General features: G+C 47.7%; 1 protein-coding gene across 2 annotated transcripts in view; it reads left to right on the top strand.

Moving 5' to 3' along the window:
- Positions 1–24810, top strand: part of Ints9 (integrator complex subunit 9) — a 69773-nt gene extending 44963 nt beyond the window's left edge. Inside the window, exons 7-17 of one of the 2 annotated variants that reach the window (XM_013024270.1) lie at positions 2674–2794; positions 4197–4331; positions 8251–8362; positions 11038–11218; positions 11668–11728; positions 13768–13939; positions 14907–15031; positions 16294–16461; positions 20913–21011; positions 21680–21814; positions 24727–24810. In XM_013024270.1, the coding sequence (XP_012879724.1) occupies positions 2674–2794; positions 4197–4331; positions 8251–8362; positions 11038–11218; positions 11668–11728; positions 13768–13939; positions 14907–15031; positions 16294–16461; positions 20913–21011; positions 21680–21814; positions 24727–24747 (1330 nt within the window). In that variant the 3' untranslated portion in view covers positions 24748–24810. Of the gene's footprint in view, positions 1–2673; positions 2795–4196; positions 4332–8250; positions 8363–11037; positions 11219–11667; positions 11729–13767; positions 13940–14906; positions 15032–16293; positions 16462–20912; positions 21012–21679; positions 21815–22896; positions 23101–24726 lie in introns of those variants that run through there. The other variant, XM_013024268.1, reaches the window with a different exon arrangement.
- The last annotated feature ends 319 nt before the right edge of the window (positions 24811–25129 follow it).

Genomic DNA, 25129 nt, shown 5'->3' with positions numbered 1-25129 from the left:
GAGTGAAGTCCTTAAAACAGCGCCACGCAGAGCACAGGCGCTCTGTGGAAACCAGGGTTCTGATTCCTCTAATGATATACGTAGCTTACAGTAACCAGAACACATCTGCCTTCCAGCCTAATCTATTTTCAGTCACCTCTTTTGTGGTGAAGCAAAGTGGTCAAGTGGGCGAAGGAAACTGCTTTCTCACCCACCATCAGCTCTACTTAGCACTGCCATCCACACTCAGTGAGGCTCAATCTCATTTCCTGTAAAGTGAGAGAATTGAGTTGAATTATCGCTAAGTCCACTTGTATTATGGTTTAAAAGATGTCCAAAGAAGAGGCTTCTTAAGACAGCTCTTCAAGGGTGGCAGTACTAAAGTGGAGTCAGCTTGTTGAGCCTCATGACCCCACATACCCGATCATTTCACTCTGTTGATTAGCTCTGAAGGGCTGATTCATACTAACCAAACACCTAGAAAGTTGACAAAAATCCCTCCAGTTACTTTCCTGAGATGTCTCACTGGTTCGCTAGTGTTCTGATGAGTAAGGATCAAATTAGAAGAGGTTTTCTGATGACCATGGAATTCAGCAGAGACAGTTGACAGACTCCTAAAAGTTATTCCTATTATGCTTTGGTAGCCAAAGACATCTGCCTTTGTTCTTTGTTCAAAAAAAAAAAAAGAAATTACAATCATGTTTCAGGTCAGTGTTGAGAAGTGCCTGGTTGTTGAGGCGCTACTTTCGTTTCAGTAAGCTCATAGAGAGCATCAGACACCTCCCATTTTACACCCCACGCATGTACATGTGATGTGTTCTTTGCTGTACTTGAGATTTTTTTTTTTTTTTAGTTTTGTTTTTATTGCCGGTCGTGGGGCCTGAACTCTGGGTCTGGGCGCTGTCCCTCAGCTCTTCAGTTCAAGGCTAGCGCTCTACCACTGGAGCCACAGTGCCACTTACGGTTTTTTCTGTTTATGTGGTGCTGAGGAATCGAACCCAGGATCTCATGATTGCAGGGCATGCACTCTACCGCTAAGCTACCTTCCCAGCCCCTGTACTTGAAATTTTTATATTCTTTCTTGTTAATTTTGTGCTTTCATTCAAACTCTTAGATCCAATCGGTGTGGTACTTAGTAGCATTTTGGATGTTTTTTCTTCCTTCCTTCTTCTTTCCTTCCTTCCTTCCTTCCTTCCTTCCTTCCTTCCTTCCTTCCTTCCTTCCTTCCTTCCTTCTCATCCTTCCTTCCTTCCTTCCTTTTTTTTCTGGTCCTGGGACTGGACTTGAATTCAGGGCCTGGGCACTGTCCTTCAGCTTCTTTGCGCTCAAGGTTAGCACTCTACCACTTGAGCCACAGCACCAATTCTGGCTTTTTCCGAATAGTTTGTTGGAGAGAAGAATCTCATGGACTTTCCTGCCTCAGCTGGCTTCAAACCATGATCTTCAGATATCAGCCTCCTGAGTAGCTAGGATTATAGGTATGAGCCACCAGCACCTGGCTTTGGAATTTTTTGTTTGTTTGTTTGCTTTTTTAGAGAAAGGCTCAGGCTATGTAACCTAGGATGGCCTTGAACTCACAATCCCCTTGCCTCAACCTGCTGAGGTCTGGGATTACAGATGTATACCACCAAGCAAGCTCACTTATCAGCTTCTAACTGGTACTTGCAGGCATAAAGTCTTAACTTTTTAACAACACATGACCTTGTGTGCTTCTTATGTTGTAAGACATAGGAAGAAGCAAAGGGGCTTTGGCATGAAGTCAAAGCCATAGGAAAGAAGTTTATTAGGTATTCATGCGATAAGAATAAAATGAAATAATGGAATCTTTTATTAGAAGGAACTTAATGAAAAGTTTAGACTGTCAACTTAACTTTGGTAAATTAAAAGTCCAGCGGACAAACAAGAACTAGTTCCATCTGGTCTCCTTATCCCGCTTACCTTAAATATGCAGGTAATCCTACAGTGGCTTTCAGTGGCTCTGTAAATGCCTTGCTATTGTTTGGACCATAAGTAAGCATAAGGAGCGTTTTAGGGAAAGCTAATTTAGATAAGATGTTAGGAGACAAAGTGACTCCAAATGTAGAAAGAAAAAAAGATAGTGTTAACAAAAGGATTTGTAGGGGCTGGGATGTGCCTTAGTGGTAGAGTGCTTTTCTAGCATGCACAAAGCACTCGGTTCCATTCCTCAGAACCACATAAACAGAAAGGGCCAGAAGTGGTGCTGTGGCTCACAGTGGTAGAGTGCTAGCCTTGAGCAAACAGAAGTTCAGGGACAGTGCCCAGGCCCTGAGTTCAAGCCCCAGAGCTGAGGGGAAAAATGGATTTGTAGGGATAGATATGGAATTCATTTAGACTTGTTTGTTTAGTAATTACCAAAGTGACTGGTAGTCTGATACAGTTTTACAAAGATGCTCCCAAAAGTTCTCACTTGGCTTGCTTGTTCATGGTGGTGCTCTACCACGTGACCTGTGTTTCCAGCCTGAGTTTTTTAGTAGCCAATTCAAGATGGAGTCTCTCTGATCTTTCTGCCCAAGCTGACTTCAGACCAAGCCATGATCTTCTAATCTCAGGCTTGAACCACCAACACGCAGCCAGATTAGCCAACTTAAGTGAGAGGCACCAGTCACTAGAAAGGAAAGTTCTATTCCATAAGGAAGTGCTTCCCTAGTAACTAACATCATGATGCATTTGCAGACTGCTGCCTTCCCCGCTCAAGGATGCAGTGGGAGTGTCAACCTGGAGAGGGTGCTATACAATGCAAGAGGTGAACTCTGCCCTGAGTAAAATCCAGCTGGTGGGCTATTCTCAGAAAATTGTGAGTACTAACATGAATAGTGAATGCCTGGTTCGCACCGTTGGCCTGTGGACGATCCACAGCAACGAGAGCATGAGATTTCCTCCATCGCGCCCAGGGTTTTACTCCTCACCCTCCCATTCCTTCACCAGCTAGCAGTGCATTAGTCAGAGGGCATCACCCACCGGAGAGAGCCACATAGAACCACAGGCACCACAGGTGCCTGAAAACAGAAAAACAAGAACAACTTAATGGCCTAAATAAGAAGGATTCCTGGTTTCTCTTTTAATCAGTACCTAGAACCACAAATGATAGAACAGCCAAGAGCCAGCCAGGTATAGTAGCTGAAGCCTATGATCCTAGTAACTTAGAATATGGAGATCTGGGGACCACAGCCCTGGCCGAAAAGAAAACAAGTTCACGGGACTGTTTCTCAGCTGATGTTTCGGCTCCATGGTATGCACTGGTCATCCTCAGCAGTGCGGAGAAGCACAAATAGGATTGTAGTCCCGGACAGCAGGGGGATAAAGGCAGACCCTGTCTCAAAGGTAGCCAGCACAAAAACAGCTGAAGACCGAGTGGTAGAGCACCTGCCTAAGTGTGGGGTCCTAATTTCAACATTGCTACTGGAAAAAAATAATAACAACTAAGAGCCCAACACTTACTTAACCTAAAATGAAAACTGAAAGGTTGGGAATGTGGTAGAGTGCTTGCCCAGCATGCATGAAGCCCTGGGTTCGATTCCTCAGTACTACATAATCAGTTTAAAAGGGCAGAAGTGGCTCTGTGGTTCAAGTGGTAGAGTACCAGCCTTTGAGCAAAAGAAGCTCAGGGACAGTGTCCAGGCCCCAGGGGGGGGGGGTGGAAAGGAGGAAAGGGAGAGAGAGAGAAAGAAAGAAAGGAAGCAAACAAGTATTTGGCTCTTTATTCTGTTAACTGTGTCACTTTGCCTTTTTTTGTCGGTCGTGGGGCTTGAACTCTGGGCCTGGGCGCTGTCCCTTAGCTCTTCAGCTCAAGGCGAGTGCTCTACCGCTTGAGCTACAGTGCCACTTCCAGTTTTCTGATAGTTTATTGGAGACAAGAGTCTCATGGTCTTTCCTGCCCGGGCTGGCTTTGAACCGTGATCCTCAGATCTCAGTCTCCTGAGTAGCTAGGATTATAGGTGTGAGCCACCAGCACCCGACATCACTTTGCCTTTTAGTGACTGAGTCTTGAGTACGCATTGTCAGAGCTGAGGCGAAGCTGCAGGTGACAAAGATTGTATGACTGCTTTTTATGCCTGCCACAGGCTCTAACATCATTTCTGGTTTGCTTTGAACTTTGCAGGTTACTTTAGCATAGTTTCACTCTGTACTTTCCCCTGCAAACTTACGTGCTGTCTGTGTTTACTGAAAGCCCAAGTTCTTTCTGTGCTTCTTCTCAGGAGCTTTTTGGTGCTGTCCAGGTGACTCCCCTGAGCTCGGGCTATGCTCTTGGAAGCTCCAACTGGATCATTCAGTCCCATTATGAGAAGGTTTCTTACGTCTCCGGGTCCTCTTTGCTCACCACACATCCGCAGGTAATGACGGTCTCTTTCAGCGTGGCTGTCGAGTCCACATTCAGAATATGTCCTGAAATCCTCCTAATGTTTATGTCTTCAGATACCCTAAGAAAGTTAAATTGTTCAGGTCCCTTCATTAGGATTACACTTTAAAATAATTCTGTAACCTTTAGGGTCACCTCTTAAGATTCTGAGTTTTCCCCAATCCTTCCAAAGACCAGAGCTTGTTGTGGGACACAGAAGGGTGTTCATTTACTCAGTAGATATTAATTTCTGAATACCTAATCAAGTGCCACACACCTGTGAAGCATTTATTTGTGATGGCCATTAGGCAGTCTGCCCATGTGGATTTTACCTTCAGTTTATGTGTGAGGAGTCACTCCACATTGTGATACAAGTCCTGGAAACAAAGTGGAATTATTTCTAGAACAAAAGTGATAGTTGAGATTTGGTGATCAAAGGTAGCCTCCACCAGTTATGGTGGCACATGCCTATAATCCCAGAGCTCCAGGCCAGTGTGGGCTTCATATTGAGACACTGTCTCAAACATATAAGAGCAGAGGAAGAAAACCAGAAAAGGCCTCTGGATCCATCATCTACACAAACTGAAGGACTAGCCCTTCAAACTTGAGAGAGACGACAGAGGGAAGGCCCCTCGCACAGAACAAACGGGTCATGTCTGAGGAGCAGAGAACGTGTTGTGACTGCAGCGTGCTCGCACACAGACTCCCAGGAGAGGATCCATGCCAGATCACGGCACACTTTGCAGGCTGTGGTGAGGAATTCTGACCTTTGCTGGTATTAAGGTTTGAATTTGCTTGCTTAACTTGCTTATTCAACTGGTGCTCTACCACTTGCACAATGCCTCTAGCCCATCTTTTGCTGATGATTATGGAGATGGAGTTTCACAGACTTCTGCCTAGCTAGCTTCAAACCTTGATCCTTTGGAACTTGGCTCCTGAGTTCTAGAATTATAGGCCTTAGCCACCAGCACTTGGCCTGATTTGATTTCAGTGTGTAGAGGGAAACCACAGGAAAGCCTAAGTCATTCATAATTGTTTCATTTGCAAGAAGCAAATGTTTTGCATGTAATGTTTAAGGGTTTCAGGTATTTGTAAAAAATGTATTGCGCATTTCATAAATCTTGGTTCTATTTTTGTAAGATGGGGTTAAGATTAGATAGCTGATTGATGGATATATGTATACAAAAATACCTTGTAGAAGTCCATATCCCGTATTATTAAAATTTTAAACTTACAAACATAACTGCAGGATTTTATTTCCATAATAAAAGATGACACATAGCAGTGGATCGCCCAGCCCTCTGCCGGCTTTCCGACTCCAGGTCTCCAAAGCTTACTGCGGCACTAGTGGGCAGAGTGCTCCAGGAGCAGGCGATGCACTGGGCTCACCGCGCCCAGCCCCAGCACAGCACAGCCTGCCTTGGTGTTTCACCTGTTTACCTAATTTGGTAGCTCAGGTGTTTGAGCTGATCTACCAGCCCATAGTTTGACCTTTTTCCAGAAGCCCAGTGTGATCTCCCTGCCGTGGCCCCTCCTTTCTGTCACAGAAAGTTCCTGTTCATTACGTTGGTACTCACATACTTCCTACTGAAAGCCCATCAAGTTTTAGAAACATTTCACTGTTTCAAGAACCATTACTGGCTCAGAAAGAAAGCACCTGTTTGGTTTTTAGTTGATAAATAATTACATATTATTTATGACGTACATGATACTCTGACATACACATTTATTGAATGGCTAAATCAAGGCAGTTAACATACCATCTCATTGTGAAACCAGAGATGGAGGAGAATGCCATGTCCTGGGCCAGAAGAGCAGAATGCCCCTCAGCTGACATTCTGTATTGTTTTTTCCATACTTGTTTGTTTGTTTTTTGGTTGTGAGGCTTGAACTCAGGCTCTGGGTGCTGCCCCTGAGCTGTTTTGCTCAAGACTAGCGTTCTTTGAACCACTTGCAGTTTTCTGCTGGTTAATTGAAGCTAAGAGTCTCAAAGACTTTCCTGCCCTCCCAGCCATACCTTCTTTTACATCCAGGTTTTATTTCAAGGTTAGAAGGACACGAAATACTTTTACTGTAGCTAGCAGAATTCTAGCCCTTCCCGATTGTTAAAATCAAAAAGCCCATCAATGTCATTGTAATCAGCTTCATTGAATCAAAACTTTTTTATTGTCAGCTTCTCTCATTCTTGATGTGTTATTCAATAAAAGACAGAAAGATTACTTGGCTGCCAACCCCTCCAATTTGTCCTCTGAGATCAAAACCTTTACAGTACTATTGATGTAATTTCCAGTAAATTATTCTTATAAGGTCTATAAGTTTAAAGGGAAAATAAGGTCTTGAAAGTAATAAGCAAATTCCTATTAATTTTCATTTCTAACTGCCAATCTGTGTCTGTTGAACTCATAGGGATGAGAAAAGTTTGGTGCCAGGCGTTGGTGGCTTACACCTGTAATCCTAGCTATCTGAGGATCGAGGTTCAAAGCCAGCCTGGCAGGAAACTTTGTGAGACTTCTTATTTCCAATAAACCACTCAGAAAACCAGAAGTGGTGCTGTGGCTCAAGGGGTAGAGTGCTCACCTTGAGCCAAAGAGCAAGGGACAGCGCCCAGGCCCAGAGTGCAAGTCCCACAACCAACAAAAAAAAAAAGAAAGAAAGTTTGGGTTTCAGGAAACTTGATAGTAGTATTAGTTACTTTTCTATCACCGTAACCAAATGCCTATCAGAAACAACGTAAAGGAGGGGACTTATTTTGGCTCCCAGTCACATGGCCCCAATTGATTATATCCAACCATGCTCCATCCACTCACCACCTCACCCACCTTTCCAGGACTTCGTAATCATCGCCCTCCTTTCAGGTCGACTTTCTCCCGCCCACCCGAAAGAGAACATGTGACTCCATCTGGCTTATTTCATCTAACTGCCTCCAGTTCCACCTATTTCACTGCAAATGAAAGAATCTCACTATCTATAGATACTACTCTATCTTTGTGCCATATTTTCTTTATCCACTCACCTACTGATTACTGATGGTTGTTGATGGACACCTCATTTCGTAACTTAGCTATGGTAAATAATGCCATGGGTATGCATGCAGCTGTCTCTTGTATGCTGACTTCATTTTCCTTGCATAATGAGATGCTGTTTCATCATCAAAAAATTAGAGATGTTGGGCTGGGAAGTTGGCTCAGTGGTAGAGTGCTTGCCTTGCATGCATGAGGCCCTGGGTTCGATTCCTCAGCACCACATAAGCAAAAAGAAAAAAGCCAGAAGTGGCGCTGTGGCTCAAGTGGTAGAGCGGTAGCCTTGAGCTGAAGAGCTGAGGGACAGCGCCCAGGCCCAGAGTTCAGGCCCCACGACCAGACCCCCCAAAAAAATAAAAAATAAATTAAAAAAATTAGAGTTGTTGGCAAGAATGTGGAGAAAAAGGAATGCTATCTGTAAATTAGTGTAGCCACTATGGAAAACAGTATGGAGATTCCTTAGAAAAGTAAAGAATTTTGATTGATTGTTTTGGATTTTTTTTTCCTTTTTTATGTTTGTCATACATATATTTTTATGTCTTTCATTTTTGTCATACATTATTATAATTTCATGATTCTTTTTTATGTATTTATGATAAAAGTATACTGATTCACTAGAATTTGATTAGGATACCTTTGAAACACCATCTTTTTATAAATGTTCTAAAAGTGTTAAGAAAGAATGTGTACCAGTTGGTGGGTAAACATTCTTCCATATGTATCTGCTAACTTGAGCTCTCAAGTGTTGCAAGTCTTTTATATTTTAGCCACCAGTTTCTCAAGACCTTGATGATGGGTTGGACATAGAACCACGTCAATCTGTCTTGCTCCTTTGCTGTTAGTACATTACGTTCCCTTTTAAATTACTGATTGTAGTTCTCTGTTGTTTTTCAGCCCATGGACCAAGCATCTCTCAAAAACAGCGATGTTCTTATTCTGACAGGACTCACTCAGATCCCCACGGCAAACCCAGATGGCATGGTGGGGGAGTTCTGCAGCAACCTAGGTACAGGGCGGGGTGTCTGAGATCTGAACTTGCTTTTTAGTACCTTGCTTCCGTGCTATTCTTCTTGCCCATTTCCTTCACAGCCACATCCTCTGGGGCGTCCCTGCTCCCGTTTCCTTCCATCCTTTGTGGAACAGCCTGCTGTTGTCTGCAGGAGCAATCCTATAGTACATTAAGTCTGAAAGTGTGCTTGAGTGGGTCGTAAGACGCAAATGAGGATCATTAGCACTTTGTAGAAGAACTGTTCCATGTCCTCCCACCTTAATGTTTGTTTAATCCTGCTTTTGATGACTCAGTAAGGGAAGGGAGTACTTACCTGGTAGCAGATACCAAGGAAGGGAAGGAAGGGAAGAATCACATTTTTGCATTGCAAATACTAGCCCAGAAAAGACTGTTAGGGGGGCTGGGAAGGTGGCTCAGTGGTAGAGCACTTGCCTTGCATGCATGAGGCCCTGGGTTCAATTACTCAGCACCACATAAGCAGAAAAGGTCAGAAGTGGCATTGTAGCTCAAGTGGTAAAGCACTAGTCTTGAGTTGAAGAGCTGAGAGACAGTGCCCAGTCCCAGAGTTCAGGCCCCACGGCTGACAAAAAAAAAAAAAAAAAGACCGTTAGACTTTGAATTCACAACAGTGATATAATGAATGGAGGTAATGTTTCCCACTGTTACTTAGTTGGTATTACTTTTTTCTTTTGGGGGAAGATTAGCTTGAGAGGCCTGTGGAACATTTTCCATTAGGAAGAATTGTATTTTCCTTTGGGTGTAATTGTTAATAAAATATAGAAATTGGACTGGGAATGTGGCTCAGTGGTAGAGTGCTTGCCTAGCATGCAAGAAGCCCTGGGTTTGATTCCTCAGTATCACATAAACAGAAAAAGCTGGAAGTGGCGCTATGGCTCAAGTGGTAGAGTACTAGCCTTGAGGACAGAGACCCAGGGACAGAGCCTAGGCCCTGAGTTCAAGCCCCAGGACCAGCAAAAAATAACAATTTTTAAATTAAAAAAAAAAAATCTAGCCAGGCACCCGTGGCTTACGCCTGTAATCCTAGCTATTCAGGAGGCTGAGACCTGAGGATCAGGAAGAGCCAGCCCAGGCAGGAAACTCCGTGAGACTCTTATCTCCAGTAAACCATTAGAAAACCGGAAGTGGTGCTGTGGCTCAAGCAGTACAGTGTTTGCCTGGAGCTGGAGAGGGCAGGAAAAACACCTAGACCCAGAGTTCAAGCCCCATAACTGCCAAAAAAAAAAAAATTAGAAATTTTGCCTTTATTTTAGAAAAGCAGGTTGGTTACTGCTTCCGTGAGTTCAGGCTGCTGTAGCAAAGATGCCACGGTGGTGTAGGCAGGGGCCATGCCTCTCACTCTGAAGATGAGGACATAGAGATGCAAGTACTTCCTCACTCAAGGCTGCAGCTCCACCATTTGAGTGATCCTCTACTTGAGCTTTTTGCTGGTTATTTATCAATAAAAGAGGATTTGTCTGCATGAACTAGCTTCAAATGATGATCTTCAGATCTGAGCCTCCTGAGTATCTAGAATTACAGGTGTGAGCCACTGGGACCTAGCTGGGGTTTTTGCTGATATAAAGCCAAACATCATTTCTTAATGTGGAAAAACAGTTATTTGACTGGTCTCAAGTAGAGTCTTAGGTCTGTATGTTTGTTTATAATCTAGAAGTAGAGACTCAAAGTACTTGAATTTGGGGGACACCTCTGAATGGGTCTTCTAAATTGCCTGCTTCAGGGAATAGTGAGAACACCTTGCACACGCACTTTACACACACAAACCTAGGGCCTACCACAGAGCTACCAAGTTGGAACCCCTGGGGAGAGGAGAACTAGCAGAATGAAGGAGCACGATGAACATGCTCTCTTGGCAATGTCTGTGCAAACTAAAGTTTGAAAATAGCTAGCTGCACACGTTCCTCTCAGGTGAGTGGTGAGGAGCCAGGCCCGGCAAGGCTGTGTGGGCTCACCACTGGTCCAGGCTCTAGAGCCATGACTGCTGAAGCTGGGTTTTCTTCACGTCATGCTGCAGCAGTAGCGAGTCACCAGTTCGTAAGATACCTGTGCAAGGCAGTGGGCCTTGCAAGGGGTAGAGGACCGAGGCAACGAGACGCCAAGTCCTGCGCCCCCAAAGCCGTGGCTTTGGTTCATTTTAGAAACCAGGTGAAAAGCAAACCTGCGTGTGCACTTTGTTTCAGCCCGTCATAAGTTTCATGACTACAGCCCACGAGCTGAGATTCCTTTTCACATGGCTTACTTTCAGTATTTAAAGTATGGAAGGACTTCTACTGAATAATTAAAGAAAATGCCAGAAAAACTTGGCCTGTTTCCTTATGATCAAAGACAAAAAAGAGAGAAGAGAAGACTGACAAGTTTTTGAGGAGGATGTGAACAGATAAGGAGCTGAGCCTCTGTCCTGCAGCATGGCTGCTGGGAAGCATCACAACCCACACCTTGGTGCCAGTTATCCCTGGGAGCTCAAATTCGAGGTGATGGAGAAATCAGTGCTCAGCCTTGCATTCCCTTCCAAAGAAGTGGAATTCTATACATGCAGGTGCATTATGAGAACAGAAATAGGAAAACAAATGCAATTGTTACTTCAAAAGTTACACTGAACCTTTAAAAACTGTTCTTTTGGTAAGACTTTCACCTTCTGGCTGCATCTTTCCTAGCTTTAACAGTCCGCAATGGAGGAAATGTGTTGGTCCCCTGCTATCCTTCTGGAGTGATCTACGACCTCCTGGAGTGCCTGTACCAGTACATCGACTCCGCTGGCCTCTCCAGTGTCCCCTTCTACTTTATCTCTCCCGTGGCCAACAGTTCACTTGAGTTCTCCCAGATTTTTGCTGAGTGGTATGTCAGTGTTTTCTCAGAGTTCCATTAGGTTTTAGTACATTGAAACAGTAAGAATGAGCTAGGTGCTGGGGGCTGGCAACTGTAGGTACTCAGGAGACTGAGATCTAAGGATCAAGGTTCAAAGCCAGCTGGGGCAGAAAAGTCCCTAAGACTCTTATCCACCTGAAAATCAGAAGTGGCACTATGGCTCAAAGTGGAAGAGCACTAGCTTTGAGCAAAAAAGCTCAGGGACAGTGCCCAGGCCCTGAATTCAAGCCCCTGATGCCCCCCCCCCCAAAAAAAAGAAGATTTAACTAGATACGTGTTCATCCTTAATACTCTGTGGGTGTGGTTTTAATTCACCACTGGGAAAAAAATCTTAACTTTAGTGTTGAAATTTTATCTGCAGCCACTAGGTGGCAGCAGCTGCCTGTGTACTGGCTAATGCTGCTTTTCCTCTTTAAAAGGCTTTGTCACAACAAACAAAGTAAGGTGTATCTCCCAGAACCACCTTTTCCTCATGCGGAGGTAAGGAAACGGAATCATGGGAAAGAAATGTGGGTGGCTCCGTGTGGATGGGCAATCCGTGTAAACAGACACAGCTCTTTTTCTTAATTTTGATGACAGCCCAGCACTCTAGTGAATCTTTGTGCTTCCTCTTATTTGCATGTCATGTTACCTCTGTTTATACAAGCACAGCCCACCTCTGAAACAGTCCCTGTGTGTTTGACTTGAAGTAACATTTATGTCTTGTCAGATGTTCTTTCCAATTATGCCAATCCCATAGAAAATAAAAGTTTAGCTTAAAAGAGAGAAAAGGCTTTCCTGTCTCAGAACTGATGAGGGTCTTTTTATGTACCCAGTACTCCGTTTTGTTTCCCTTTTTTTTCCCTCCAAATTGCAGATTTTGGACATTTTTCTGAGTGACTGCCTCATAGTGTTATTGCTCCTAGTAGTCCATAGCATATCACAAACACACAGTAACAACTTTAATAATCTTTCTGTTGGACAGACTTATTCCTCCTTTTTGTTAGGTGTTTATTCAAAATCACGATGTTTAGATGGCTTTAACTCTTTAAGGAATGTTGGAAATGAGTTCTAGAGCCGCAGAATACTACACACCTGAGCATGTGCATTCTGGTGTGTCCACAGGCAGAAAGCAGTTAGCAGAAGACACCAGAACTTCATAGAGTTCCAGCATGGTACTGACATACACCCAAATGTCCAGCTACAGGACAGAGAGTATTGTGGTACTGTCATACAACCACTGTACATTAGTGAGGCTGAACCATATTCTCCAAGTGCTACAGCCACAAGCCCTCTCTACACCAGCGCTACAGTGCACTGTGCTGCTAAGCTGTGCTGTGCTGTGCCATGGGTGTATTAAATGCCTTCTCCACACATGTAAATGTTCAGCCTCTGATGGGCTTACCAGGAGGTAGTCCATTATAAATTGAGGGGCATCAGCATTTATTAGTATTTGTTACTCAGTACACTTTGGAGCAGCCTGAGTTCACTGAAAAGTTATCAAGAGTTCCTATGTATTTCCAGCCGCTTCTACACCAGAGCGGTGTACTTGTAAGAACTGATGAACCTCCGTTGCATTCATCACCCAAAGTCTATTAGAGCTCGCTCTTGGAATACATTCTTTGGGGTTAGCCAAATGAGTAATGTCATGTATCTAGTTTCAGTATTGTGCAGAATAGTTTGCTGCCCTGAAGTCCTCTGTGCTCCTCTGTTTCACCCTCTCCCAACCAGCCCATGGCAAACAAAATCTTCCTACCCCCATAGTTTGGCTTTCTTTGAATGATGTGGTTACAGTGCTTCAATGCGTACCCTTCTTAGATGGGTTGCTTCCACTTAGTGAGAGGCTCTCCATCCTTTCCATGGCTGGACTACGTATTCCACTGCCTGGAAATGCCAGTTTGTCCATTGTCTACTGATACTTTGGTTGCTTCCAAGTTGGGCAGTTGTGAATAAATATCCATGTGAAGGTTCTGTGGACATTTTCAACTCCTTTGGGTAAAATATCAAGTAGGATGATTACTGGGTCTTCTGGTAAGTATATGATTAAAAATAAATACAGCCAGGCACTGGTGATTCACGCCTGTAATCCTAGCTATTCAGGAGGTTGAGATCTAAAGATCACGGTATAAAGCCGCCTGGGCAGAAAAGTCTGTGAGACTCTTACCTCCAGTTAACCACCAGAACACCAGAAAGAGTGCTATGGTTCAAAGTGGTAAAGTGCTACACTTGAACAAAAGATCTCAGAGACAATGCCCAGGCCCGAGTCCAAGCCCCATAACCAACCAAAGGGGGAAAAACCTACACCAAACTGTCCTCCATCTGACTATGCCATCGCTCCACCCCATCCCCATACCAAGTGAACATTCCTGCCATCTGTTTATCTAGATCTTCCGCATCTTTAAGTTGGGTTCATTTTCTTGATGAGTTTTAAGAGTTTGTATATTTTCAAACTATCAGGATTTATCTATTGTATTTTTAAGTCTCTTCTTCAGCCTCAGCAGGCAAACAACTCTTCATGTGGGCTTTGATGTGCCTTCTAGCTCATTCAGACCAATAAGCTGAAGCATTACCCCAGCATCCACGGAGACTTCAGCAATGACTTCCGACAGCCATGTGTGGTATTCACTGGGCATCCTTCTCTCCGATTCGGGGACGTGGTCCACTTCATGGAGCTCTGGGGAAAATCTAGTCTCAACACTGTCATATTTACAGGTAGACTATAATAAATCATTCCCTTTCCACCGGGGCTGTTAGTGGATGTGCCTACCAGGTAGAGATCCAAGGGAAGGTTTGACATTAGGCATGCATGCAAACTCAGGAACTAAGACCAGCACCTGGTGCATCATGATCACACCCTGTATCAGGAGCAGGTGGGGCCCCAGGTGTCAGTCTGGCTCACTCCCAGTTTACAGGCCTGCCTTCCTGGGAAGAGAGCATTTGCTGACGTGACTCAGGGTCCATTCATTGGTCTCCTGTCTGCTAGGGGCAGAGGTGTTGATTTGTCTCATGTGGATGTTTGTTTTGAGCACCAGATGTGATGGCTGTGGTCTGCACCAGGCTTGTCCACTGTGCGGGTACTGTTCTTGTTCCATTTGCCCCATATCTTGCTGGGGACAAGACTGTGCAGAGAAGCATATAGACTTATGTACAAAACACAGCCACACGCATAGGTCCTATTCCTCCCCAAATTTTGCATTGATTGATGATTCTGATGTGAATAACTTATCACTGTGATGGCTACCAAAGGCACTTAGAACAGCTCTTTTTGTTCTAGACGCAGCCTGGGCATGCTCCCTGAGCTTTTTGGTGGTTAAATGGAAAGAGTCTCATAGACTTTCCTGACTTTGAACCCCAATCCTCAGATCTCAGTCCCCTGAGTAGCTAGGGTTACAGGCCTGACTGTAGTGTTACCAGCACCTGGCTGAAAAGCAATTTCTGTCCCCTCATTTATCTGCCTCTGTCCCTGGTGAACATGTGGAGCCCACAGCTGTGCCTCCGGTCCCCAGCTCCCCCTCCCGCCCCCACCAGGCTCTCCTCACTATGCTCCTTGCTGAGGCTCCCCCTCGTCCTGTGGCCCGCGGAGTGCCTGCTGCCGCCGGGCCAGCCCCTGGCCCTGTCCCCTCACTTGGTAGCCCTCTCTTGCCTGCAAATTAAGATTCACTGTGCGCATTTCCCTTAGAACCAGACTTCTCCTACTTGGAAGCACTGGCTCCTTACCAGCCCTTGGCCATGAAGTGCATCTACTGCCCCATTGACACACGGCTGAATTTCATCCAGGTGTCCAAGCTCCTGAAAGAAGCGCAGGTAGGAAGGCGCGTTTGCGGTGCGTCCTTCTATGGTGTGCGGGTAAGGAAGGGCGCGGTCGCGTGGCCGCTGTGGTGCGTCCTTCTATGGTGTGCGGGTAAGGAAGGGCGCGGTCGCGTGGCTGCTGCGGTGCGTCCTTCCGTGGTGTGCGGGAGGGCGCCTGCCTGAGGAGACCTCTGTTCCCAAGTGTGCAGAATGCTACAGCAGAACACTGTAGAATGCTCTAGAAGGAAGAAGGAAGTTTCCCCTCCAAAGAATTCAAAAGTAAAAGGCAAGGAAAGTATCAGCAGTCGGTTGCATTTGATTAAAAACCAGTTGTGTCATTGGGGCATCAGTGTTTCACGCCTGTAATCCTAGCTACTCAGGAGGCTGAGATCTAAGGATCACAGGTCAAAGCCAACCAGGGCAAGTTTCTGAGACTCTTGTCTCCGGTTAACCACCAAAAGCCAGAGTAGAGCTGTAGCCCAAGTGGTAGAGTGAGGGACAGCGCCCAAGACCTCATTCAAGTCCCAGGACCAGCATAAAAGAAAAACTAGTTGTGTCCACTTAAAATCAGATTTTTACTCTATCCTCTGAAGTCATTCTATAGTTACATAAGCTGGCAGTTTAACTAAAACATGTCCAAGGCCTTGTCTTACGTATGCTGTATTAAACCCAAAAGGCACACCTGTTTAATGTCTTGATTTTTCTAGGGCTTTGAGGCTTCGTCCAGTGCTGACAATGAGCTGGTAGATTATCAGCATTAGTTTTCACTTGAGGAGTATTTGTCTAAAAGAGATCTTTTGGCCGTTTTTTTTTTTTTTTCTCCCAAGATAAATTAAAAGGTTTCTTTTTTTTTTAGTAAGAGTTCCATCTCTAGTTCCTTCTCACCCACAGTTGAGCCTGAGCCTGCCCAGTGTCCACCGCCTCCCACCACCGGTCTGCAGACTGTGAGAAACGCACACTAGCACAGGAAGTCACACCTCTTGCCAGACTTCCCAGGGCTCCGTAAGGGAAGACCCGCCGTGCCCAAAAGGAGCTTAGCAGCCCTTGGGAGTAGACGCGAGGAGGTCAGCCTGCAGGTTTCTTGGCTATAGTGAGATGTATAAACCAAGACAGTTTCATCCTCCACTCATCAACACAGCTTGCCGCTCCTGACATGCGTGTGCTTCCCCTACGCTGCCCTCTCTCACCAGTGATGGGCCTGAGAGGATGAGTGACAGGCCTGAGCAGGGTGCTCTGCTCGCAGCCCCCTCCCGTAACTCTGTCTGTTTGGTCCGCAGCCCCTGCACGTGGTCTGTCCTGAGCAGTACACCCAGCCACCCCCCACCCAGTCCCACAGGATGGACCTCATGATCGACTGCCAGCCCCCAGCCATGTCTTACCGGCGAGCGGAGGTCCTTGCTCTGCCCTTCAAACGTCGCTATGAGAAGATTGAAATCATGCCCGAGGTGAGCACTTCGCTTTCTTACAGTTCACCTGGCGTTTTTCCACTTGAGTCTCTTGAGGAAAACGATCCCAGGGATGCTTTACTGAGGGCTGTGTCAAACACGCCGACCCTTAGGCAAGGAACAGTGCAGGGGTGGGATGGTCTGGCCCCCCCAAGTTCCATGATGCGCATTGCACAGTGTGTCCATGCAGCAAGTACACCCTGGGGAGCACGGAAGTGCTGGTGCCAGCTGCCCTAACCCCTTCCAGCCATAGCACCCCCATTCTTCCTGGACCTCACGAGGACTGAGCCAGGTTTCGCTGCAGTTAGAGAAAATGGAGGAGATAAGAGGAATCAGGGCAAATGGAATGTTAACCGGCTGCTGTATGCAGTGTAGCATGATTTCAAGGTTTGGTCCATGGAAGTCTAGGACCTGAGTTGTGTGGAATCTTGCTGCTTTAACCAGGGATAGAGGAAAGGCATTTGTAGGGGGTGCTGTGCTCCCTCTGGGGAGCGAGGAGGAGCACCCCTCGGGAGGAGTGGTGGAGCAGCAGGCTGCTCCGACGCCTTCGCCTCTGCGACAAGCTGTGCTGGGCCATTGTCGCGGGAGAGCCAGTGCGGGGCGCAAGCTACTTTTGGGGTTTTGACGATGAAGAGCAGTATCCAAGCTGGGAACGTGGCTCAGTGGTAGAGCATTTGCCTAGCGTGCATGAAGCCCTGGGGTTGATTCTTCAGTAATGCATAAATAGAAAAAGCTGGAAGCAGCGCAGTGACTCAAGTAGTAGAGCGCTAGCCTTGCACACAGAAAGGCTCAGAGACAGAGCCCAGGCCCTGAATTGAAGCCCAGGACTGGCAAAAAATAAAAAAATATCCAGTCCTTGGATGTTTCTCTTCCCACAGTCCACAAGGCTGGTTTCCGGAAGTACAAAGTTGTGGTTTGCTTTGTTGAGAACAATAAATGAGATGCGAGGTAATTTTAGTAATTCAGACAAAAGTGGCGCCTCACACAGATGGAAGGTCCATGCACGTGGGCAGCCGCCGTGTTTGTAGCGGTTCTTGGTCTGCTCTCTGCTGGGGAAGGTGGGGCGGGAAGACCCGAAGGACGAATGGACGGGATGCGCTGTTGTCTGGGTTCATGGAACACAGGGTGTTCATGGAGCTTGTGACTTCAGCATCACACCCTTCCTTCTCTTGGCTAAGCACTTTCTTGCTCATTGCAGCTCACGCACGAGGACCAGTCACCCCTTGCAGCCCTCTGGGTGACAGGTGCGTGTTCCCGTGGCCCTGTGGGTAGCTAGGCTGGCAGCCAGTCAGGCTTCCTACGGCTCCCCAGGTGACGAGTCTGTTCTCTTGAAGTCTCTGAGCAGTGGTCCTCCTCTTGGCTTCATCCGGTACTTCCTCTTCATTTCAGTTGTATGGCATTGATTGGAGCTTGGGATAGGGGGAGATGAAAACAGCTTCCTCACTCCAAAAGAATGCTAAGTTTCAGTCTTGGTCTTAACCCAGAAGTAGAGCTAACCATCCCTATTTCTGTTTAAGGGGGGAGGGGGAGGGCTGTACTTTTATGATTTCCACTCTATTTTGCTATTTCTTTGTAGATGGCGCTGAGGTTTGAACTTACTGCCTTGCACGACCTCGGCAGGCAGTTTCTTGCCGAGTCACACTTCCAGCTGGGTTTTTTGTTGTTGGGTTTTTTTTTTTTGGTCCGGTCATGGGGCTTGAACTCTGGGCCTGGGTGCTGTGCCTCAGCTTTTCAGCTCAAGGTGAGAGCTCTATCACATCTGGTTTTCTGGTGGTTTATTGGAGTCTCATGAACTTTCCTGTCCAGGTTGGCTTTGAACCGTGATCCTCAGATCTTGGCCTCGTGAGTAGCCATGATTACAGGCTTAACCCACCAACACCTGGCTTGGTTTTTTTGTGGGGTTTTTGCTGCTTCTCTTTGAGAGAGGGTCTTGCTTCCTTCCAGACATGTGCCCAGGCTGCAGCCCTACCCTCTTTGCTTCTCATAGCACTGATGATAGGTGCACACACGGTACACCAGTATTTCCATTGAGATGGACTCTTATGCCAGGGGATGGCCTGGCGCCCTGATCTTTCCGATCTCAGCCTACCACATAGCCACGCCCAGCCATGGGTTGAGGAAGGAGCTTTTCTGCCCAGGCTGAAAAGTCATTCTGAAACCATCAGCTTCCTAAGTAGCTAGAGTTACAGACATGAGCCAGGTTAGGCTTTGGTTTTAATGGTTACATAATGGCCTACCTTAAACGTATAACAATTTTATTGTAAACTGTTTACTTGTAAGAAGTTATTATTTTTGGGTTTTCTACATTATACATAACACTTCAAGGAATATCCTTTACATAAACCTTTGTCCTTATTTTTATTCCTGTGGGAAAGCTTTAGAAGCTTCTGGATTGACTGTAGGGCACCAGGGCACATGTGACAGCTGTTCTCAGGACGGAGGAGCACAGCGTTTGCCCCGGGTGGGGCGCACTCTCTAATGTTTCCGTGGCTATATTTTGGTGTGTCATTTTGAATTGAGCTTCTTTGATTATTAACAGAAAACTTTCTAAACCAACTTGCTGCGGGGATTTCTTTTGCCTTTAAAATGGTCAGCGTAGCCGGGCACTGGTGGCTCACACCTGTAATCCTAGCTACTCAGGAGGCCTAGATCTGAGGATCGCAGTTCAAAGCCAACCCAGGCAGGAAAGCCTGTGAGACTCTTATCTCCAATAAACCACAGAAAACAAAGTGGCGCTGTGGCTCAAGTGGTAGAGCGCTTGCCTTGAGCTGGAGAGCTGAGGGACAGTGCCAAGGTCGAGTTCAAGCCCCACGACCGACCAAAAAAAAAAAAAAAGGTCAATGTAGCTGGGCCCCATACATGTAATCCTAGCTACTCAGGAGGATGAGATCTAAGGATCACTGTTAGAAGCCAGCCTGGGCAGGAAAGTCCGTGAGATTCTTGTCTCAGATAAACCAACCACCCCAAAAACCTGGAAGTGGAACTGTACTTGAGCTCAGACATGGGGACACACACACACACACACACACATGCGGACGGTGACATTTAAAGCCTAATCTTCACCTGGGGAAGGGCAGCTACTTCTGAGATGAAAACCTAATGTTTTCTGAGCTGGGGGGTGGGGAGGGAAGGGGGCGTGGCGGTGGTGGACACAAGTTCAGAACCTTAGGCTTCAGTAATTTCATGAAGTTTTGGTTTTGTTGTTGTTTCTGGCTGTTCTTTAAACTTGTTAGGCAAGTGTTCAATGCCTCCAGCTCTTTTTTAAAACACTGGGGTTTTTTTTTTTTTTTTTTTTTGGTCGTGGGTCTTGAACTCTGGGCCTGGGCACTATCCCTCAGCTCTTCAGCTCAAGGCGAGCACTCTACTGCTTGAGCCACAGTGCCACTTTCGGTTTTCAAGTGGTTTATTGGAGATAAGAGTCTCATGGACTTTCCTGCCTGCACTGGCTTTGAACTGTGATCCTCAGGTCTCAGCTAGGATTACAGGTATGAGCCACTGGCGGCTGGCTGGCACTGGTTATTTTGAGATAGGGTCTCATTTCCCTGCCTGGCACTCATGTGGATTGCGATCTACCTGTTTTAGGTGTCCAGTTGTAGTGCTCACTGCCACGCCCAGCTTCTTTCCTTTGAGGTGGAGTCTCACAGTTTCTGCTTCAGCTGGTCTGAAACCATGATCTTCCCGTCTCAGCCTCCCACCACCAGCACCTGACCCCTAAGTTCATTTGTCATTTTTAAGAAGGGTTCACTGTCACAGAGTCGGTCAGAGTTTTCAAGCCATGTAAGAGTCCTGTTGTCACGCCACGTGAGCCACGGGGGGGGGGGGGTGGGCAGAGAATGAGCCAAGGCCAAAATGATCAGGAAGTGTTTTTAGGGGCTGGCGGGGTCTGAGGGGTCTATGAGAGAGCTTCCAGAATTGTCTGGAGCTGCCTGAACAGCAGCCGTGAGTCCAAGACATCCACATGAGGCAGGCTTGGCAGGTGCTGGGTGACATAACAAGATGCGCACCGCCTGGGGAATCCCGGCTGCCACGCTCTGCGCCGCTGGGCAATGTCCTGTGCAAACGCTGTGTGGCAGGAACACGGCCTGTCACTACCTCCACTCCCTCCCTCGTCTCCCCGCCCTCCTTCATTGAGATTGGTAGATTTGTATAGGTGTTTCCATAACCACTGTTCTCTACAAAAACACTTTCATTTCTTCACTTCTTAAAGTGATTGGTTCCTTTTCGCCTGCAGCAGTGTAAGTAAAACCTAAAAGAGATCGTCACACTGGCCATCTGGAGCAGCGGGGCCTCCTGGCCCCTCTCCCACCAGGCCAGGCCAAGCTGCGCAGCACCTCCAGGTCACGGTCCAGCTTGGCCTTTCCTGGGGGTGTAGCCCAGCCCCGCCGCGCTCACCACTCCTGCTCAGCTCCTCTTCTCAGAGGGCCACCTAAAAAGCCCACATTTGCCTTCAGCTTGCAGATTCCCTGGTGCCCATGGAGATCAAGCCTGGCATCTCCCTGGCAACCGTCTCAGCTGTGCTGCACACTAAAGATAACAAGCACGTGCTTCAGGTAGGAGGCTGGCGGGAGGCAGGGCACTGGAGACCCTCCTGCCCAGGCTTGTTTGGATCAGAGGCTCTTCATATAAATTCCTGGCGACTTCCTTCTGTGGCTGCAGGCCTCAGAAAGGTGCCAGGGAAGAGACGTAGGGTGGTTGGAGAGGGGGCCACGTGGCACCCTCCACTCTGGGCTTCAGACTGAGCGCTGTAGGGTGAGCTGGTACTGTGGGGAGTCCCCTTAGGAGGCCTGGCACAGAAGTACCACAGTTCAACCGTGAAGGCTCCAGGCCTGGGCTCTGGTGGGGCACCTGTCTCCTAAAGGACTTGCAGGCCTGAGCTGTGCCCGGCACAGCTGCCACATGCCGTGCTAGCACTGCGTATCCTCACCACTCACGCAACAGCTCGGAAAGTCACCGTAGCAATGCCTCTGTCCCCGGTCTCCTAACAGTCTCCACAGCTGGGGTCCGGCCGTGGCGACGGTGCCGCAGTCTGTTAGGCATTGCTCAGCAGAAACTGAGTTGGGTTGATGGAACTTAGAAATGGATCTTGGTGAAGGCAGAGGGCTTCACAGACGCGGTGGCCTGGTGTGGATGGTTTCGCCAGCTGGGGCCCTGGGCCTCCTGCAGCCTCAGCAGCAGAAGAGGCGGACGCTCTGGGCAGCTGTGCTTCCTTCTGCCGCAGCCCCCGCCCAGGCCGGCCCAGCCCCCTGGTAAGAAGAGAAAACGGGTGAGTGAGGACATCCCTGACTGCAAAGTGCTGAAGCCCCTGCTGAGCGGCTCCATCCCTGTGGAGCAGTTTGTGCAGACCCTGGAGAAGGTGAGCGACCCCGACCCCTGCTCCAGCGCACGTGCTGCCGTGCCACCTTGCCCTGCTTTCCCCATGGTCCAGGCTATTCCTGGGCTCTGCTTCGTCCAGGGTGGGCAAGGGGGCACCCTTCCTTTTTTTAATTTACTTTATTGTGATACACAGAGGGTTACACTTACATGTGTCAGCTATCGAGTACAGTTCCTTTCGTACATGCTATTTCTTGTTAGAAAAAACTGCACTTGACATCAATTTAAAGTGGTTTACTCCGATTAATGATGAACCTTTTTTCCACTGGCATCTTAAAAGAAAAGGCTTCCTGGGATGGGAATGTGGCTCAGTGGTAGAGTGCTTGCTTGCCTAGCATGCATGAAGCCCTTGTTCAATTCCTTAGTACCACATATACAGAAAAAGCCAGAAGTGGTGCCGTGGCTCAGGTGGTAGGGTGCTAGCCTTGAGCAGAGGGAGGGAGGGAGGGAAAAAAGAAGGAAAGAAAGGGCTTCTTTGGAAGGCTTGGTTTCTTCATCTGACCTCAGCTTTCCCACACAGCTCTTCTTGAGGCTCCTGCATTCATGACCATGAACGATGGTCCCTCTCCATGGAGTCTCACTTTTGCAGAGAGGCCTGTGCACACAGGCACTGTCTATACCAAGCACAGATGACGCCAGTGCTCTAAGAGAATTTGGCAGTAAACACCAGGATGGCTGCAGATGTGCCTCACTCCCCTTCAAACATCTGCCCACCCTGGGGGAGCAGGAAGTGGAATCTTCTCCAACTCAGAACAGCTGAGACTCAGGATGCAGCAGGCACCCTGGGAACGTGCAGGATGTAGTTGGATTCTGTTGCTGTCATAGGCCCTGTTGTAAGACCAAAGAAATGGCTGCAGGGATGGAGCCGGTGGAACAGAGCGCTTGCCTAGCAAGCACAAGGCCCTCAGTTCAAACCCCAGTATTGACCAAAACAGAACTGCATTAGGCATGTCAAAAATAACCGGTTCTTAGACTGTCCAGCCAGACCTAGAGTGCCAGGTTTAGCGGTTCAGGTGCAGAGTCTCTCCATTTGCCGTCAGCCATCTCTTCTTTCTCTTGGGGCAGCATGGCTTCAGTGACATTAAGGTGGAAGACACAGCCAAGGGCCACATCGTCCTGCTCCAGGAAGCTGAGACGCTCATCCAGATTGAAGAAGACTCCACGCACATCATCTGTGACAACGATGAGATGCTGAGGGTCCGACTGCGGGACCTCGTCCTCAAGTTCCTGCAGAAGTTCTGAGTGGCCATCCGCAGCTGCGTGTCTGCACATCCGCGGTCTCAGGAGAGAAGAGGCGGCGCTCAAAAGAAACAGCCAGGAGCTTGTCCGGCCCCTGCACAGTGTGAGACAAGGACTTCCCTTCACACTGACAGGCATTTTCTTAAGGACCTGGCACAACAAGCCCGCCTCGCCCAAGACGTGCGTGGTGGGCAAGGAGTGACGCTGGCAGGCGGGTGTGTGAGGCCCGAGTTTGTTCCGCCGTTCACAAACAAGTCTCACTTTATTTACTGCCTACACACACCTGCTCCCCACACACACAAAAAAGAGTTGGGAGCTCAGAGGCATGGCTCAAGTGGCAGAACTTCTGCTGAGTAACTGCCTAAATTCAAAGCATGAATTCAAATCCTAGTACTCTACACGCACAAAAACCACAATCCCAAAAAAGTAGTGAAGTAAACCCATCTATCTGTATTTTATACTGCAGTCCACTTTGTGAATAAACTTATTTTTATAGTACGATCCATGCTTTCTTGAAACTATATATAACAGTGATTTAGTATCTAAAATATGTAAGAACAGCATAAACCAACACTTCACAACAACAAATTTTAGGTCACGCGTATTAAATCATAAAACCTAGCACTGTTTATACCAAAAAAAAGCCTTATCATGCGGAGAGCGAGGGCTGCGGCCATCCTGGACAGGAGCTCAGGAGGCTCCAGGAGCCTCGGTGTGTGCCTGCGCTGGCGCACCGTCAGCTGGGTGGCTGGCGCGGGTCAGCACAGACCCAGACCCGAGACCAGGCTCAGGCCACTGCCTGGAAACAAGCGTCTCAAAAAGTCAAAGCAGGACTGGCAGAGTGGTGCAAGAGTGAGGCTGAACCCGATCCCCCCTCACCCTGCAAAAACAAACGTATCTCTCCTTAAGTTGTATGCACACGCACTGCACTTAAGCTGCCCCAAAATGATGTGTGCTGGTGGACTGTGCTACCTGTGGGCTTTTGTGGCCCCCACAGAACATGACAACAGTGGCTCATGGTCCTGTGAGGTTCCCTCACTCAGTGACACCTTGACACTCACTCTGCCCTGCTCATCCCCAGTGCCAGAACCAATTCCACGCCAGGCAGCTCAGGGCGGGGCCTCCGCTCGTCTCGCCTGCCTTCCCACAGCAGGAGCTGTCGCGCGCACACCAGCCATGGAGGTGGCGGGTGAAAGCTTCCCGGGGGTTCTGGTGGCAGGCCTGCTGTGCCAGAACCTCCCAGCTGTCACCTTCCAGCTGGGCTATCGCGAGGATCCCAAAGGGACTTGGTGACCTGGCGGGGTCACACTTAAGAAGCCAGGCACAATTGCTCCCCACCCCCCTGCGAAAAGGTTTATGGGAATAATGGATTCTTTTTTTGGGGGGGGGGATTCGGTTTTGGGGCCTGAACTTGGCCTGGGCGCTGTCCCTCAGCTCTTTTAGCTCAAGGCTAGCACTCTACCACTTGAGCCACAGCGCCACTTGCGGTTTTTTTCTTTTTGCTTATGTGGTGCTGAGGAATCGAACCCAGGGCCTCATGCATGCAAGGCAAGCACTCTACCACTGAGCCACCTTCCCAGCCCCGGGAATAATGGATTCTTGGAAGAGAAGTGGTTCCAGTTAGCTGCACTTCAGCACAGAGCCACTTCATCACAGGACAACTGTGTCCCAGGATAGGTGACACAATACTGGCAGGAGCCTGTGGGCGTGGGACAGTAACACTGCCGTGAAACCTCAGCTCTATTCCTAGGAAGAATATGTGCCCGCGTGCATGGGCGTCAGGTTTTAAGGTTTTAAACCTTTTATAAAATATCTTGAAAAATGGAAAGCATTCTGAGTTCAAAACCCCTGACAGTGATTTTATTGGAATGTCCTAGCAGTATCCAGAAATGCCCTGGGACGTGTCAAAGAGCACCATAGACAGCACAAGGCATGACTCTCAAGGGCTGGTGACTAGGAGACAGACATGGGTACAATGGGGCCGCAGATGCCCGCTGAACAGGGAATCATCAGAATTAGAGATGTGTTCAGCCCCTGCACGGCAGGAAGAAGCAAAGAC

The sequence above is a fragment of the Dipodomys ordii genome, unplaced genomic scaffold (assembly GCF_000151885.1).
Source record: "Dipodomys ordii isolate 6190 unplaced genomic scaffold, Dord_2.0 Scaffold74, whole genome shotgun sequence".
Classification (NCBI taxonomy): Eukaryota; Metazoa; Chordata; class Mammalia; order Rodentia; family Heteromyidae; genus Dipodomys; species Dipodomys ordii.
Note: the sequence above shows the minus strand (reverse complement) of the source record. Positions and strands in the feature narration are given on the sequence as shown.